Genomic DNA, 17,685 nt, shown 5'->3' with positions numbered 1-17,685 from the left:
TGATACTTTAAGTATTGTATTCAAATGGTCAAAAACTGTTTCTTAAACAATGTCTGCAGGGGCCAGAAAAAAATTATTGTTTAATAGAAGTGGTCTTCTGACACAGATGAGGCAGATCTGTGCTTCAGTACACATACACATATAATATAGAACTGTGCTGCAGTACAGAATACAGTATAGGTTTTACCTCTCTATTCCAGCAATATTGATGGTCCAGCTTGATTTTTGTTAGCCAGGTGTCCAGTTTGGGTGTGGCCAATGTTCGTGTGGTCCCATTAAGTTTGCTTACAGCCACCTGTCCTGGCTTTCAGTGGTCTATGTTGTTATTTAGCTCTAATTTACCTCAAATGTCTTCTAAGAGCCCAGTAAAGAGTGGAAATATTGGTAATGCTACTAGACAATATTCACACTCCTGTGTTTAGTAAATTGTCTCATTCTGACCCAGTCAGATGTCAAGGTACTGGACTAGAGAGGTTCGGCCTGTACTTTAATGGTAACAGGTCAGGCAGCTGTCTAACTACTTTGATTTCTTGTAAAATTGTACTCTGATTTTTGTCTTCATGCCTGGAGCTATATATTAAGTTATGTGTTTTACACACCACCTTTTGGGGTGCCTTTAACAATATAAAGTAATTTCTTCATTGGATCTCAGTCAGCTTAAATCATAAGCTACAGGGGATGTGCTAATCGTTAATGCAAAGTCTGATTAAACAGGTGTGTCATTTTGTTTTGTGCCTGGAAAGACATCAAGCCTAGCTTCTGTAAGACCATGTTTTCCCAAACTGTGGGGGCATGAAGAAATTTGGGGAAGGGGTGGCACAAGGAGACCCAGCCCCACCATCATCCCCCCCACCTGAAGAGAGATCCAGCCTTTGCTTCTGGCTCTCAGCCCCTGCCATTATACTGGGTGACCCAGTGCAGCCACTTTAAAAAGTAGGCAGCCATCAAAGACCCACATGGAGCTGGCTGCCTTCTGCAAATGAGAGTGAGTGTGGGTTGGGGAAGAGGAGGCGGAGGATGGGGTTAGATGTGGGGCTGGGGGTACTTGCTTTGTGGGAGGGCAGGAAAGGGTCCTGGGTGGACAGCTTGCAGGGCTTGTGGGGCTTGGGCAGCCAGCCAGCTTGCGGGATGCGTAGGGCTCAGGCAGATGACCCAGCAGAGCAGGGCTTGGGCGGCTGGCCCCAGCAGCGTGGGGCTTGGGTGGCTCGGGCTGGTGGGTGGCTGGCTGGTGCCGGCAACACAGAGCTCGAGTGGCTGGCCTTGGCAGCATGGGGCTCAGGTGGCTTGGGCTGGTGGGAAGGTGGCTGGCCCCGGCTGCACAGAGCTCGGGTGGCTGGCCCAGGCAGCATGGGGTCAGGTGGCTCAGGCTGGTGGGTGGGTGGCTGGCCCTGGCAGCATGGAGCTTGGGCAGGTAGCTCGGGCAGCTGCCCCAGAGCTAAGGTGGGTGTCTGGTGGGCAGGTGGGTGGCTGGTCCTGGCTGCGTGGGGCTTGGACAGCCAGAGGGCAGGTGGGTGGCTGGCCCTGACAGTGTGGGGCTCAGTGGGCAGCTCTGGCAGCGCAGGTCTCAGGAGGGCAGGTACCTGGTGTAGGCAGCTCTGGAGGCTAGCATGGGGGTCAGGCAGCTGGCCAGCTAGGGCTGCATCAGGCAACTACAAGGGGCCAAGAAGAATTATTTGTGCTTATTTTTAATTTTAAATAACATTTTTATATCAAGTTTTTGTCTTTATTTCAAATTACGAATTGAATTTTTTGCTAAAGAGGCGTTGGATGATGGTAAAGAAGAGGTGCTGGGGTGTGGGGGTTTCTCAAAATCAAAAGGGAGGGTATGGTGCCAAAAAGTTTGGGAACCACTGTGTTAGACTAGATTAAAATGAGAGAATTCCACATTTTGGAGCCTTCAGCTGAGAATGCATTGCTACTGGCTCTGGACAGCGAAACACTAGGAACCAACAGCAAGAGCAACTCACTAGATATTTGTTATGGTGGAACAAGAGAGGAAGAGACAGTCATTTGGATGACTGTATCATTCAGAGATTTAAGAATCATAACACCTAGAATTGCACCAAGAAGCAAAGACATAACTAGCAATGAACACCAATGTAGTGTGTTAAGTGCAACCTGATTTCTTCACATGATGCATAATGTTGTTCTATCCCAGATGATATTCCTGTATACTTATACAAAGGTAACCTGGCATACGTACTGCATGTTCTGATGCAGGAAATGGAAATCCACCTTAAGGATTTTATTTAGTGCTCAGCACAGGGCGTTAAAGGTACAGGGACAAATCTTGTAGAAGACTTAGATAAAATAATGTTGTTTATGATGTAATTCATTGTCATAGTGCAAGAACCATCAAGTTTTAATAATATTCACTACTTATGTCATTTAATTTAGTAAAATTGAAAATTGTAGATTAGATTTTTGACAAGTGGTTCATGAGATCTTACTGCCCACTTGGAAATAGGGTTAGCTGGTTATCTGTGAACACTGGCTGATTGCTGTTCTGTACTGTTACGTTAAATAAGATATTCGTCCCTGTTTATCAGTAAATTCTTGAGAATGTATTTAGGGTTGCACTTTCAAAGTAAACTCAGAGTAAGTCAGTTAAAATATGTCATGTATCAGGAGCAATTATTGTTTTCAATAAATTGGATAACACAAATGACAACACATGGGTGGGTAGATGAGTGGGAAGAAGCATTAAGTGATGGGAAATAATATAGCTTGATGGAGTGTTTCTCCACAGACAGCAAGTAATGTTTTTCACGCATGACATTTCTTTTTGATTGTGAAAATAATAAGGGCCTAATATGTTCTTAATCCATTTTCATAGTTCCTTGTATTAGCTATGGGTTATCATGAAAAGGGCAGAGCATGCATGAAGAAAAAAGAATATGCTGTAGCACTGCTATTTTTGCTGGATGCTGATACACAGTTTCGGTAAGAACTATTTTTAATTGTCTTGTGGCCTTTTACAGTACCAACCAGTTATGAGAACAGCATAAATTATATTACGCAGTGTATCTTTTACATCAGTGGTTTTCAACCTTTTTTCATTTCTGAATCCCTCCAAAAATCAGATGGAGGTGCCCAGACCCCTTTGGAAATCTTAGTTTGTACAGCCCAGGCTGAAAACCTCTCTTCTATAGTAATGACAGTCATAGACTGCAAATCCATGAGGGTCCAAAGACCCAGATTATAAACCAGTTTTAAATGGTATTTTTCCACAAGCATGTCATTAGTGAGTGAAGGTGAATAACATTGTTCTAACAATGAGAAGTCCTGTGGCACCTTATACAGATTTATTGGAGCATAAGCTTTTGTGGGCAAAGACCCACTTTGTCAGATGGGTCTTTGCCCACAAAAGTTTATGTTCCAGTAAATCTGTTAGTCTGTAAGGTGCCATGGTACTTCTTGTTGTTTTTGCAGATACAGAGTATCATGGCTATCCCTCTAATATTTGTCAGTGTTGTTTTAGTCTAGTCTAATGCAGCCCTCTTTGGTGTCCAAGAACGTGATCATCTCCCCATATGCTTCTGATATGCCAGCAGATTCTGAAAGATTTTTCCAAGGAGCACAACTTGGATCTTTACATTCCTCAGTGAGGATGACTGATTTCTATACCTTCACCAAAGGTTATGTGGGGTGTTGAAACTCCACTATACTTTTTAAAATTCTGTACCTTATGTAGGAACAAGATAAAGTAAAGATGGGGTAGATATAAGTCAAAAGTGAGATACCATAATATGATTGTACCAGGGATTCTCGTGACATCCAAGCACAGCATATTATTTTCATAAATTAAAAAGTAGTTTTGTATGTTACATTTATGGTGAAACTGTAAGAATATAGGGAGTACACACACGCACATTTTCTTCATCATGTTTTCCTGTCCCAAATATTCAACACAGGAGGGAATGAAGAAGCAAATTAGTTAATATTTTATTGCTGTTTTGCAGTGATTGTGGCAGAGAGCTTCTGAATACAGTTGATAATTATGCAGTGTTGCAGTTGGATATAGTGTGGTGCTACTTCCAACTAGGACAGCTGGAATGTCTTGATGATGCAGAGAAAAAGCTTGCCACTGCCCACAAATGCTTTGAGAGGTGTTATGGAGAAAACCACGAAAGACTCCTCACAATAAAAGTATGCTGACATGATTTTACTAAAGATGGTTTCATTCTAGCAAATATTCATTCTTGGTTCTAGTATTACAAAACATTTTTAGGAATGTAAAGTTCTCACATATCCTCTTTAAACTTTAATTTTCACTCTTTCCAGATGTGTAATTATCAATATTTTAAAAGTCTTGGACGCACATTGTGAGAACTCAGCATAACTGCTTTTCCTACTTCACTGTGTTGTTAATGACATTTTCTTCAGACTGCATCACATTTCTGTCTGATGGGGAAATAATGTTACCCAGTTAACACTCACTCACACTCTCTCTGTGTGTGTGTGTGTGTGTGTGTGTGTGTGTGTGTGTGTGTGTGTGTGTGTGTGTGTGTGTGTGTGTGTGTGTGTGTGTGTGTGTGTGTGTGTGTGAGAGAGAGAGAGAGAGAGAGAGAGAGAGAGAGAGAGAGAGAGAGAGACCTATGTTGAAATTCCTTTGTAACTATTACATATTTAGAATGACCAGGCGTTCTGATAGTATCTAGACTGTCCCGCTATTAGGGGCTTTTCTTATATAGGCAACTATTACCCCTCCCTCCAAACCCTGATTTTGCAGTCACTGTATTTGTCACTGAGTACATTCTGAACATACATACTGATAGCTGTCTAGTGGATAGGACATGGACTAAGACTCAGGAGACCTGAGCTCTGTTCCTGGTTCTGCCCCCAGCTTTCTGGGTGACTGTGAACCCATCATTTCATCTTCTTGTACCAGTTTCCATGTCTGGAAAATGGGGGAAATTATACTTCACTCGTGTTTAATGGGCATTGTGCTCTAATGATTAAAAAGAAAGGTGGTTCTAGTTTGTGATCAGAACTTGAAGTCAGTTTTCAAGTAAATTGGTTAGAGGCTTCTGAAAATATTTCTTGAAGTCATATTAGACAAAGGAAAGTATTTTAAAATGCAATTGTTACGCTAAGATTGGTCTAGCATTTTGTAGCTTTCTTTGTATACTCCAGTTTTGAATTATTTGAGACCTGGCATCATGAGTGGTACTTCACTGTAGCACTACAGTTAGCTCCACAGTTCTCATTAACAAAAGAAATGAGGCTTAATCTTCTTCTCAAAACCACAAACATTGAGCAACAGTAGAATGATTTTTCAAGAATCAAGAGAGTTCATTTAGGCATGAGGCAGTGATGAACAGATGAACCAGAAGGCATTAAAGATCCATTTAACGTGAACTCTTCCAGCCGGAGGATAGGCCAGGAGCATCTTTCACTTAATACTGCAGTGGGGGAAGATACTCATATTATAAATAAATATATTAAAAAACAAAGGATATCGTGTGTGTAGATATATAGTGTATGGGTATGTCCACACAGCATAGTTATTTCAGAATAGCAGCCAGTATTTCAAAATAACCATGTGAGCGTCTACACAATGCAACGGCTATTTCAAAACAGTAGGGCTGTGTCTACACGTGCCCCAAACTTCGAAATGGCCATGCAAATGGCCATTTCGAAGTTTACTAATGAAGCGCTGACATGCATATTCAGCGCTTCATTAGCATGCGGGCGGCAGCGGCGCTTCGAAATTGACGAGCCTTGCCGCCGCGCGGCGCGTCCAGACGGGGCTCCTTTTCGAAAGGACGCCACCTTCTTCGAAGTCCCCTTATTCCCATGAGCTCACGGGAATAAGGGGACTTCGAAGTAGGTGGCGTGCTTTCGAAAAGGAGCCCCATCTGGACGCGCCGCGCGGCGGCAAGGCTCGTCAATTTCGAAGCGCCGCTGCTGCCCGCATGCTAATGAAGCGCTGAATATGCATGTCAGCGCTTCATTAGTAAACTTCGAAATGGCTATTTGCATGGCCATTTCGAAGTTTGGGGCACGTGTAGACGTAGCCTAGGTGGGCTATTTCAAAATTGTTGAAGCTCTTTGTACAAGGAATAGTCCCTGTTGCGAAGTAGATGTTTAAAATAGGGGCTGTGTAGACAGGGAATATATCCTATTTTGAAATAAGCCATAGTGCATCCAAGGGCTGTGTTTCAGAATAGCTGAGCGCTATTTTGAAATGCATTTTACGTGTCACTGTGTTATTTCAGAATAAGATATTCTAGAATACCTCTTCCGGAGTAGTTTATTTGGGAATAATGCTGCTGTGTAGACATAGCCTACATGTATATAATGGATCCAAAAGAAAATCAAATTTGAAACATTATAAAAACAATTATTCAGATTTAATTTTATTCAAAATGTTATCTAAATGTGTGATTAAGAGGTTTTTGTAGGGTTGGTTGATTGTTGTTCAGTCTTGTTTAGCATAGTACAATATATAATAGGATTTAAATAGCTTTTCAGATCTCAATCCCATTGTTGGATCCCTGCATCTGTGTGAAGTCCCACTGTAAATTTCACATGCTCAAGTCTGTAATCCTTTTAGAATATAAGGTTTTCACCTGCTTGTTGAGTGCCATGACAGTGCATCTAAGAGACTGCCTTACCCACTAACTTTTTTTCTTTATTGAAAATTTCTTCAGGGAAGCTCTGGGAGCGAGAAGGTTTTATTTCTAAGGCTTTACCTCCTTCAGGGAATAATAAACTTTCATAATGGCAACAAAAAGGAGGCCATTGAACATATTCAAAAGGTAAGGCATTGCACTGAGCAGCATACACATACAGGAACCCAGCTGGAAAAAGAGCTTATATGTTTTGCCTGCTCTTGCATCCTCCTGTTCTCCACCCTCTTCCCTTGCTGCTTCCATCCCTCTCATGCACAGGGAATTTTATGGCCAGTGGTAGTGTTTATTTGGTTGTTCTGTTCTCTCTACCTACAGGCAAAGAGTTTGTATGAAGACCTCTCCATAGATCCGGAAAAAATCAATAGTTTGTTAATCCTGGGATTCTCTGCTCAGGAAGCTCGTCTTGGTCTACGAGCTTGTAATGGGAACCTGGATAATGCTGCCAGTGTTATTACCAAAAAAAGAGAGGTACAGTGCTGGGAAAGTATTGAACAGGCCTTTGAATAGTAATAAACAGGTCTGAGTGGTTATGTTCCAGAATGTACATCTTATGTATGTATTGAGAAATAATGTCAAGCCAAGGGCTTTCATCAACTCCGCATTGGTATTCATGGTGGGTCTGAATAGTTTGCTGTACGTTGTTGCAAGTAGGAAATGGAAGTTTAAAATCATAAGGGGTGATTTCTGTCCCATCTGCCACAAATGTGAAAGGCCTGAAGAAGTAGAATTCCTGTGACATTGAAGAGGCACACGAGGAGACCTTGCATCAGGGTTTTACCACTTAACTGTGCTCTTTGGGAGGACAAATGGGGGATCCAAACTACACAGATTTACCAGCCAAAGCTCCCATTACAGGGTTGGCTGGTGTGGCACCTCACTCAAAGCCTGCAATTGTTGCCATAGAGTAGCTGCTCATACTGCTGCATATTTTGGCTTTGGACTGGGAATGTGGGAGAGAGGAATACTTTATTTGTAAGGGAGAAGGGCAATTTGGTACAGTATGTCTCAAATTTTAAGCAATTATTGAAACATTGATACATGAGTAGTAAACTGGTCAGGGACTGAGTAGAGCTTCTTGGCTAGTTTGCTGACTGTGATACTGATTGTCCAACCTTGGACAAGTGACTTGTCTTACGTGTGGCACCTTATAGACTAACAGATATTTTGAAACATAAGCTTTTGTGGGTAAAGACCCACTTCATCAGATCCATTCACTCATGCATCTGACTAAGCAGGTCTTTGCCCACAAAAGCTTATGCTCCAAAATATCTGTTAGTCTATAAGGTGGCACAGGACCTCTTGTGTTTGAAGATAAGAGTAACTTGGCTACCCCTCTGATGCCTGTCTTAGCTGTGTATCCATCTGTAAAACCAGGGCTTTTTTCTGCTGGAACGCCGCAGAACAGTGTTCCGGCACCTGTTTTCCTAGCACCACCCTTTTGGCAGGCAGCTGGACTATGCTCCCTATTTGGAGCAGTGGGGGGGGGGGGGGGGGGTGGCGAAATGCAGCTCAGCAGAGTTGCACATGTGGAGCACTCCTCCCCCGGCTCCACGCATGCTTTCCAATTATCTAATATAGTAGCTTTCCATTGTTTCATGCCTCTCTATCACTGGAGGAGATTTCTAATACAAGGGAACATTGTGGTTTTACAGCCTATATCATTTGTTACAGAAAGCAGGTGTTTGACATGAATGGTCTCCTCAGTCTCCATTCTAGGAGCAGAATTGTGGAAATTAGCTTGCCTCATTCTTGTGACTCTTGATATTCATTTTAGAATTTCTGCACTGTCATGCACTATACGAGCAGTGTGTTTCCTCTTCTGTGCTGGGGGGCGGGCAGAGTTCTGCCACCTTTTGTTCTAGAAAAAAGCATTGTGTAAAACTAATAAAAATACCTACCTCAAAGGGATATTAGTAGAGTTAATAAACACAGGCCTGATCCCTGAGTGAATCGGAACATAAAAAAGCGAACTTCATTCTGGCATGTATTAGCAGTAGTTTTGTTAGCAAGACACAAAAAGTAATTCTTACACGCTACTCCATGCTAATTAGAGCCCAACTGGAGTATCATGTCCAATTCTGGGCATCATATTTCAGGAACAATGTAGACAAATTGGAGAAAGTCTGGAGAAGAACAAAAATGAGCAAAGGTCAAGAAAACATGACCCCCTATGAGGGAAGATGGGAAATAAAGGTTTGTTCAGTGTGGAGAAGACTGTGGGGGGACATGAGAGCTTTCAAATAATAAAAGGAGGAGGAAGGTAAATTGTCCTTGGTAACCTATGATGATAGGACAAGAAGCAATGGGTTTAAATTGCAGCAGGTGAGACAAGTGCCAGTCAGGAATGGTCTAGCTCAGTGGTCAGCAACCCCCAGCATGGGTGCAAAGAGTGGCACAAGCCAGTTTTCATTAGCATGCGGGTTGGGAGTTCAGTCCCGCCTGTCTTCCCCCATGCTTGCTCAAAGCCATGCTGCCTGTGGATTAACAAAAGACCAGCTAATGCTACTAACTGCCACCTAAATGGTAAAGCTCTGCATCTTCATTTATTTATGATGAAGCTGTTATATGTAGGACTCTTAGTTATTTTAAAAAGTATCACCAGCATTCGGACCGTACGTGCAGGTGAAAAGGCCAAATTTCTGCACTCTGCTTTGGAAAGCTTCTTGACCACTGGTCTAACTAGTAGTCCTGCCAAGAGATTGGAATAGAGGACATCTCAAGGTCCCTACCAGTTCTATAATTTTATGATTCTATGGGCACAGTATGGCTACAAAATGGTCTATTGGGATCACAAAGTTTTCTAGTGTGCATACAACCTTATATTGGAGGGAGAAGTCCATACTGTTACAAAAGGAGAGCCATCCGTCCATCTGTCCATCCCACTGTAGTTATGAACATGTTCTGAAAGAGTCCCTCCACCCTCCCACAGGCACCAGACTGCTCCCCCCCGCCCCCAACCACCACAAGGGTTTGGGCCTTGCTAGTGACTTTTAAAGATCATTGAGCTGTATAAATTTGATTTTAAAACATGTTCATTCTCCCTGGAAGATTAGTGAAGATTAAAAAAGCGTACAGAAGAATCCATCTACCAAAACAATAGACCAATTTTCTAGTAGGAAGGTACCAATATTCTTATAGAATCCTTACCTTTTAATTATTCTGATTTTGCAGGAAAAGGCACAAATAAGGAGAGAGGAAAGAGCCAAGAGGAGGAGGAGATTGGATGACCTCAATACCTTGAAAAGTATGGGCTATTCAGAACCAGCTGCTAAAAAAGCACTTCACCTGGCACAAGGAAACTTGGACCAAGCCTTTAAGGTAAATCACTTTCAAAAATGGCAGTCTCATACCATAGACCTTTTCCACTGGAATCCTTAGATATTTGCTGCCAAAAATGCAGGTTTTCTAGACTTATTTTTCTATTATTTACTTAAGTGATTACTCTTAATTCCTTAAACTCGCAAATCTGACTGTCACACTGTCTGGAGTGGCCCAGGAGCAAAAATACAGTGCCACTTTTTGAGCAGCTTGTTAAGTAAGGCACAAGCCCTAAACTTTTATTGAGTTCTGTGCTTAGATTTCACCAACAAGTGACAAGTATAAACTCCTCAGGCACTGTATAGCCTTAACATTGAGTCACAGATGGTTCCCTTGGGCATGCTGATCTGTCTTGCCCAGGCAAGCTTGAGTTTGTGACATATGGACACTTGACACAAAAGTTCAGAAAATGTTTGGGTTACTCCTAGTCCCAAAGGACCAGTCACTTACTCTAAGTCAATTTGCACCTTAGATCTCACACCAGAGACAACTCTGGTAGCCAGCCCTGAAACAAACCAAATAAAGGTTTAACAACGGGGGGACAGGACAATACATAAGTTACTTACAAAGTTAAAGCAGGTAAGCATACACATACAAGAAGCAATCTTAAGTTCAAAAGGTAATGGAAACTTATTTAATAAACAGGCTTTTATGTCCTTTGAGGCTAACCCAAGCCATGCAGTTTGGGGATCTCTTGTTTATGTTCAGGATTCTTTGCTCCCTCAGAATCCATCAAGGGATCCTATTTCCTTCTGCTTGCATTTTTTTAATCCCCCCTCTTCCCTAGAGTCCAAGCCAATGGGGAAAACACTTAATGAGTGAGTGGGAGGAACAAGCAAGAAAATCTTCGTTCCACAGGGGCCAGTTTGGATTCAGTAGCCCTTTCTGTTGGGTAGTACTAGGAGAATACCTTGTGTAGGAATCCAACATTTTGCATTAGGTGAAATTTTTTTCCTGTTCTGTGAATTACATTGTTTCAGAGCAGATATTTTACAGTTACATAGCAAACATGTCAGTACTATCTAATAGCATGGAATACAGATAGGAGGCTGCCTGTAGAATGTTAGTTACACTGTGTGCATTCCATAAAGTCAATACACTAAACAAATTCTTATAACAATTGTGTCTATTTTATCTATAGTAAGCCACAGATAAGCCAGAATGATTTCCTGCTATGCATTGGTCCATGTTCAGGGGTCCTGGCATTAGCTGGCACTTGGTCTTTTTTTAAACACAACTATTGTGTGTATATATGTGTACACACACACACACACACTCTCTTTGACAAACTTATGGAATATAAGAGATACAAAAATAAATTCATCATGCTAGTCTCAGTTTCACGTCAAAGATTAACAAGCTTTCAAATACAACATACCAGTCCTTATCCATTTTCCCTTTCAAGAAAGCCCTGAAAGCTAACAAATTATGACTATTCTAGACCAAGGGGAAAATGAGAAACAAAGGCAAAGCCCCTTTAGGTGAGGTTCCAGTTTGAGTATTACTGTGGTAGTCCCAGCTAGGTAAGTCGTCCTAAGCTGTTTAATGTAAGTCACAACCAACATCTTAAACAACCTAAGAACTAACAGGCAGTCAGTGCAGATTCTTAGAGTTTAAAACCAGAAATGGTCAGTTTGATCATCTGATCTGATCATAGTAATGTCATGTTCTCCCTTAAAGAAAGGATGAATAGTAGCATTTTTATTTAGGCCTAGTCTACACTAGAGATCAAAGTCGATTCCAGATACGCAGTTCTAGCCATGCCATTTGCATAGCTAGAATCGATGTTATCAGGATCATCTTTTTTCCCTAGTGTAGATTGGGCCTCTTCGGGCTCACATCGATGGCCCTTACTCTGCGCACCAGCGTGGAGTACCAGGGTCGATTGGCTGAGTACTGAGAGATTGATATTGCCGCATCTTCACACACATGGCAAAACAGATCCCCAAAAGATGGATCACGGCACACCAACCCTCCAGAAATTATAGACATACCCTTTGACAGAAACTAATACAGACGAGTATGCTATTCTCTGCATATAAGTTACTGTAGGACACCAGCTTTCAATTTATGGACATTTACACATCAAAGCATAGACAGACTTGGATAGAGTCTAGACAAAATTAACAAAAAAGATTTTGGGGTAGGCCAGATTGATTTATGTGGAAAAACTAAAAGAACACAGTAAGATACTGAAACATAGCATATACAGCTCTTAATTTGTTTATTCAATTGTCTTTTAGTATATAAGATTATAAACTAGATTCCTGTCTCATTTGAGAGTAGTACCAGTGGTCTGGGTATTAGGAGTTCAGGCCTAAATTTCCAATGAAATCTGTTAAACACTGAAACAGTCTTAGAAGGCAAGTGATGAAAGATCCAAGACACAATGGCCGTGTCTACCCTAGCCAAAAACTTCGAAATGGCTATGCAAATGGCCATTTCGAAGTTTACTGATGACAAGCTGAAATACATATTCAGCGCCTCATTAGCATGCGGGACGCCGCGGCACTTCGAACTTGACGCGGCTCGCCGCTGCACGCCTCATCCAGACGGGGCTCCTTTTCGAAAGGACCCCAGCTACTTCGAAGTAGATGGGGTCCTTTCGAAAAGGAGCCCCGTCTGGACGAGCCGCGCCAATTTCAAACTGCCGCGGCCGCCCACATGTTAATGAGGCGCTGAATATGTATTTCAGCGCTTCATTAATAAACTTCAAAATGGCCATTTGCATGGCCATTTCAAAGTTTTTGGCTAGTGTAGACGTAGCCAACATGAGGTATCTCAAGATAAATAAGATAAATTTACTCTAGGGGACAGTATGCCAAGGTATTAACTGTGTCAGATAATTGTTTTTCCAGCTTCTGTAATTCTGTGTACATCTCTTTTAAGGAATACAACCTTCTAACTTACACTGTTCACTGTCTCTTTCTGCTTTAGGTTCTTCTTGATCAACCTCAGTTACTCTTTCTAAAGGATGATGACACAAATGCTGATCCTATGACCATGCACCAGTTTCAAGTTCCTAAGGAAAGTGTTGACCAAGTAAGTTAACGTGTTCATTTCTTAAAGTAGTGTAGGTTTGTTTGTTTTTTGAAAAATGAGACCAGTTTAATTTTGAAGCCTCCATTTTCTCCCTTAGCTGTTTAAACATACCATGTTAGATCCTCCTTTGCAAAGCCACAGACATGTTCTTCCTCGTCACCCTAGCACTCATCAAATCCCCACTGATCTTCATGTATCAGTGCAAAGTCATACATGTTATTGAGTAGTCCTGGGATGCGAACGCAGATTATAGAGGTCTTGAGTCCTCCTCTGATATGGCATGTTTTGAGATGGAGGTAAAATTCTTTTAGGCTGTGGCTACACTACGCCTCCCTTTCAGAAGGGGCATGTAAATTATGGCCATTCAAAATGCAGATGAGGCAATGATATGAATATTCGGTGCCTCATTTGCATAAGGACAGCCACCCAGCTTATCGAAAGTGCTCATTTCAAAACAAAAATAGCTGTGTAGACAGGGTTCCTTCAAAAGGGTGTCCCGATTTTGAAAGTACCCTTCTTACGCTTATGGTTTATTTGGTTCTGTTTTGTTTTTTGTCTAGATGGTGTACCTGGGTTTTCCTCAGAAGTCAGTGGAGGAAGCTCTAAAAGTGTTTCATGGCAATGTTCAGTTAGCTACGCAGATACTTGCTCATTATGGAGGAGCTCTTCCTAGTGAGCTGCAGCTGTCATCAGAACAGACTACTCCGTCCGAAGAATCAATATCATCAAAAGATTCTCCTACAGAGTCTGCAGGTAAGACATGCTGCAAATGACAGTTATGGGCCGCGTCTACACATGCACGCTATTTCGAACTAGCGGCACCAACTTCGAAATAGCGCCCATCACAGCTACACGTGTTGGGCGCTATTTCGAAGTTGAAATTGACGTTAGGCGGCGAGACGTCGAAGTCGTTAACCCCATGAGGGGATGGGAATAGCGCCCTACTTCGAAGTTGAACGTCGAAGTAGGGCACGTGTAGATGATCCGCGTCCCACAACATCGAAATAGCGGGGTCCGCCATGGCGGCCATCAGCTGAGGGGTTGAGAGACGCTCTCTCTCCAGCCCCTGCGGGGCTCTATGATCACCGTGGGCAGCAGCCCTTAGCCCAGGGCTTCTGGCTGCTGCTGCGGCAGCTGGGGATCCATGCTGCATGCACAGGGTCTGCAACCAGTTGTCGGCTCTGTGTATCTTGTGTTGTTTAGTGCAACTGTGTCTGGGAGGGGCCCTTTAAGGGAGCGGCTTGCTGTTGAGTCCGCCCTGTGACCCTGTCTGCAGCAGTTCCTGGCACCCTTATTTCGATGTGTGCTACTTTGGCGTGTAGACGTTCCTCGCAGCGCCTATTTCGATGTGGTGTGCTGCCCAACGTCGAAGTTGAACGTCAACGTTGCCAGCCCTGGAGGACGTGTAGACATTATTCATCGAAATAGACTATTTCTATGTCGCTACATCGAAATAAGCTATTTCAATGTAGCGTGCACGTGTAGACGTAGCCATGGAGGGAAAAAGTTATTGCTGAATATTGAATATATTGGATGATTACCTTGAACAGCTCAAGAATCGCTCGAGCTTTTAGTAGCAGAGTGTCCACTGAATAGATGTTATTGGGAAGTTAGAGGAAAACAGAACACTTACCAGCTGAGTGAAAGAGAGAGAGAGAAGTGCAGTCCATAGCTTCTAGGAATGAAACAACTGCTTTAAGACTTCATCTTTTTGGCTCTGCTATGTTTAAAGTGCAGCCTTCAGAAGGGCATGTTGGTTTTCCTGTAGAAGACCTATCCTATCCTAGAGCAGGGTTAGTAAGGACAGGGAAGATGCTATTCAGCATTGTTCCTTCCATGACTATAGCACAGAATTATAGTCGGTGTTAACACATCATATACAAAGCATCAAAAACAAGTCACAGAAACACTTCCGTGTTTGAACGCCAATGCTAAAGAATCTCCTGCCTCCTACACCAGTAACACCAGCTGCCACCATCCATTTGTACCTTCAGTGTCAAAGAGGAGATGTGGAAGAACACCCTTCCCAAACTGTCCATATACCAGATATCGTTTTGTCCAAACCCTTCCTTGAGACCTTTTTTCTGTGAAGCCTACAGGAAACTGCCAACTGTTAGTAACTAGGTGGGTGGCCCATAAGACTTGCTGATGTCTAGTTACCAAGCTTTTATTTTTATACAGAGTCTCAGAGCCATCAGTCTGAGTCTATAGCTGGCCATTGTAAACCCCTGGTACAACTGCCCTCTTTCCCTGCTTCCATTATAGTGTTTATTACACCACCTGGTGTGTCTTGTCCTAACTTAGAGGGTGAGTTCTTCAAGGCAGAAGCCATATCATCTTACATGTTTGTACAGCACCTAGCACTAGAGGAGTGCTTTGGGTACTATCGTCATAAAAATAGTAGCATGCTCTGCACAGTGGCAAGGTATCTTTGTTTCTCACCAGCCATAGCACTTCTCCCTTTGGTGAGATGAGCCTGGGGTAAGCCAACCCCACACCGCTATTTTGGGCAGGCTTTGTCTTCCCCCGGTGGCCATTTTTACACTTGCTACTTTGTCCAAAAGTGGCATGCTAATAAACAGCCTGCAATATGCTAATGATGCGCAGATGTAAATTCCCAGCACCTCATTAGCATAGGGTCACATGATTTGGGGTCTGGAAGAAGCTCTTCTGGACTCCAAAACAGTATGTAGAAGCGCGGCCCCTGGGGGATCTTCTGGAATTGTAGATGGCCTTTGTGTTCCTTTGGCTGTATCTTCTGGGTAGGTCTAAGGCGTGCAAACAGAAGGAACTGTTTCGCTAGACACAAATACAAATGGAGATACCTTTCCCCTGCCTCCTTGCTGCCTCTGTCTTCTTTTCTGTTGTCCCACGTAAGTACTTAGGTTTAAAAAACAAAACAAAACACCCTCTTGCTCTTTGCTCGGTGGCACCTTCAGGGTTCTCACTTTTTAACCCTTTGACTTCACATCTGCCCTTGTTTTGGTTTTGGTTGTTCCCCCCTAATTCTTTGAGTTTCTGAGCTCAAGGGATCCTCCCCAAAGGCTGGGGAAGGGGCTTTTAGTAGGGTGGGCACATAGGAATCCCCTCTACAGCTGGCCAGCCTGACTTTGTCACAGTACTTAATGTGCACTAAGGTCAGAAGAGTGAAGATAGTGATGCATCCTAATTAAGATTATGTCTGTAATTGAAACATTACAGTGGCACAGCTACTGTGCTGTAGCTCTCCAATGTAGACACTTACTACAGCGACAGGAAAGGTGGTTCGATTGCTAGAGGCGATCCACCTCCCTGAAAAATAGTAGTTAGGTTAGTGAAAGAATTCTTCCAAGCACTCCCTACAAGGAGGGTTAGGTCGGCCTCGCTAGCTGTGTAGGGGTTAAAAATCCACACCCCTCAGAGATGTAGCTATCCAGACGTTAGTTTTCAGTGTAGAGCTGAGAGCTGCTCACTGCTAAGGCCTATCTCACTAGAGATATTACCAGGCCTGTGCAAAGCAGAAGGGAATCTTACACCATCTCTTCCCTTCCCCCTCCTGACCATCTCGTAAGTAGTCACAATTTCACCCCAACTTATTGCAGTGCTACTTTACGTACAATGAATGCTTTTGTTACCGCTTTAAAAAACATCGCATCTCACCTCAGACATCCTTGGAGGCAAAATAATTTTAAACTAGTTCTCTGGTGAAAGGTTCATAAAATTAGTGGTATTGGCAAAAGGCTACTTCCCATGAGTCTGACTTTTTCAGAGAAGAGATGATTGCTGTCACTTATGTTTCTCCTTTTTTTTTTAAAGGTACTTCTAGTTCATCAGCTGATGAAGACATGGAAACAGATGTAGTCAATGAAATCTTACAGGATATTCCAGAACATGAAGAAGATTATCTGGATTTAACCCTGGAAGAAGAAGGCCTGGTCATTAAAGAATACTTATCCTTCATGAATGAGGAGCAACCCTAAAATTTCATTACCATCGTTCAGTTACATGGAATTACTTTGGCCATATATCACATTTTAGATTTTTGAATTTTGATTTAGAATCCTATATCCTCGAGCTTATCTTTTGCCAAATGCCTTATATTCAGTTAAATAATAGGCAAATTAGTTAATTATTGATTAATTATAACAATGTTTAAAATATGCTTTTTGCTTTATTAGGTTATAATTCAGCATAATAATGAAGCAGAAACAAGGTTTTTTTTTCTTGAAAAACACTTTAATAGAGAGGTTGAACATATATTTTTATGGGTATGAAATTAGCCCTTTTGATTAATATAGCAAATAAAAACATTTTGATCATCTATTTTAAAACAATCTACATTTCTAATTGGGAGCCTAGTTAATACATTTATAAAGCTGTAAGTTAACAAAACCAACCTCCTCTTTGAAGTACTGTTTTCCAAAAATGACTTACACATGAGTTCTTGATAAATTGATGATGCCTTTTCGCATTTCTGTTAACGTCGGATGTTGCAACAGCGGCTAATAAAAATAAACTTATTGCACACCTTGTTTTCATTGGGATTTTTTCATACTCGATACATAAAAGTACTCTCTGAAAAGAGGCAATTGGAAGCAGCTGGGGAGGTGCTGCCCCCATCCATCTCATGGCAGTGGGGTTGGTTTAAACAGTTCTCTGTAAAACATTGGTGGGAATGATACAGGGACACATTTTGCAATTCATAATC

General features: G+C 42.2%; 1 protein-coding gene across 1 annotated transcript in view; it reads left to right on the top strand.

Moving 5' to 3' along the window:
* NUB1 (negative regulator of ubiquitin like proteins 1) overlaps nucleotides 1–17,509 on the top strand; it is a 39,387-nt gene extending 21,878 nt beyond the window's left edge. Inside the window, exons 8-15 of the mRNA XM_074986323.1 lie at nucleotides 2,837–2,943; nucleotides 3,963–4,149; nucleotides 6,657–6,764; nucleotides 6,954–7,106; nucleotides 9,810–9,956; nucleotides 12,894–12,998; nucleotides 13,559–13,751; nucleotides 16,794–17,509. Coding sequence (XP_074842424.1) covers nucleotides 2,837–2,943; nucleotides 3,963–4,149; nucleotides 6,657–6,764; nucleotides 6,954–7,106; nucleotides 9,810–9,956; nucleotides 12,894–12,998; nucleotides 13,559–13,751; nucleotides 16,794–16,957 — 1,164 coding nt within the window. The 3' untranslated portion in view covers nucleotides 16,958–17,509. The remainder of the gene's footprint in view (nucleotides 1–2,836; nucleotides 2,944–3,962; nucleotides 4,150–6,656; nucleotides 6,765–6,953; nucleotides 7,107–9,809; nucleotides 9,957–12,893; nucleotides 12,999–13,558; nucleotides 13,752–16,793) is intronic.
* The last annotated feature ends 176 nt before the right edge of the window (nucleotides 17,510–17,685 follow it).

This window comes from Carettochelys insculpta, chromosome 2 (genome assembly GCF_033958435.1).
Source record: "Carettochelys insculpta isolate YL-2023 chromosome 2, ASM3395843v1, whole genome shotgun sequence".
NCBI lineage: Eukaryota > Metazoa > Chordata > Testudines > Carettochelyidae > Carettochelys > Carettochelys insculpta.
Note: the sequence above shows the minus strand (reverse complement) of the source record. Positions and strands in the feature narration are given on the sequence as shown.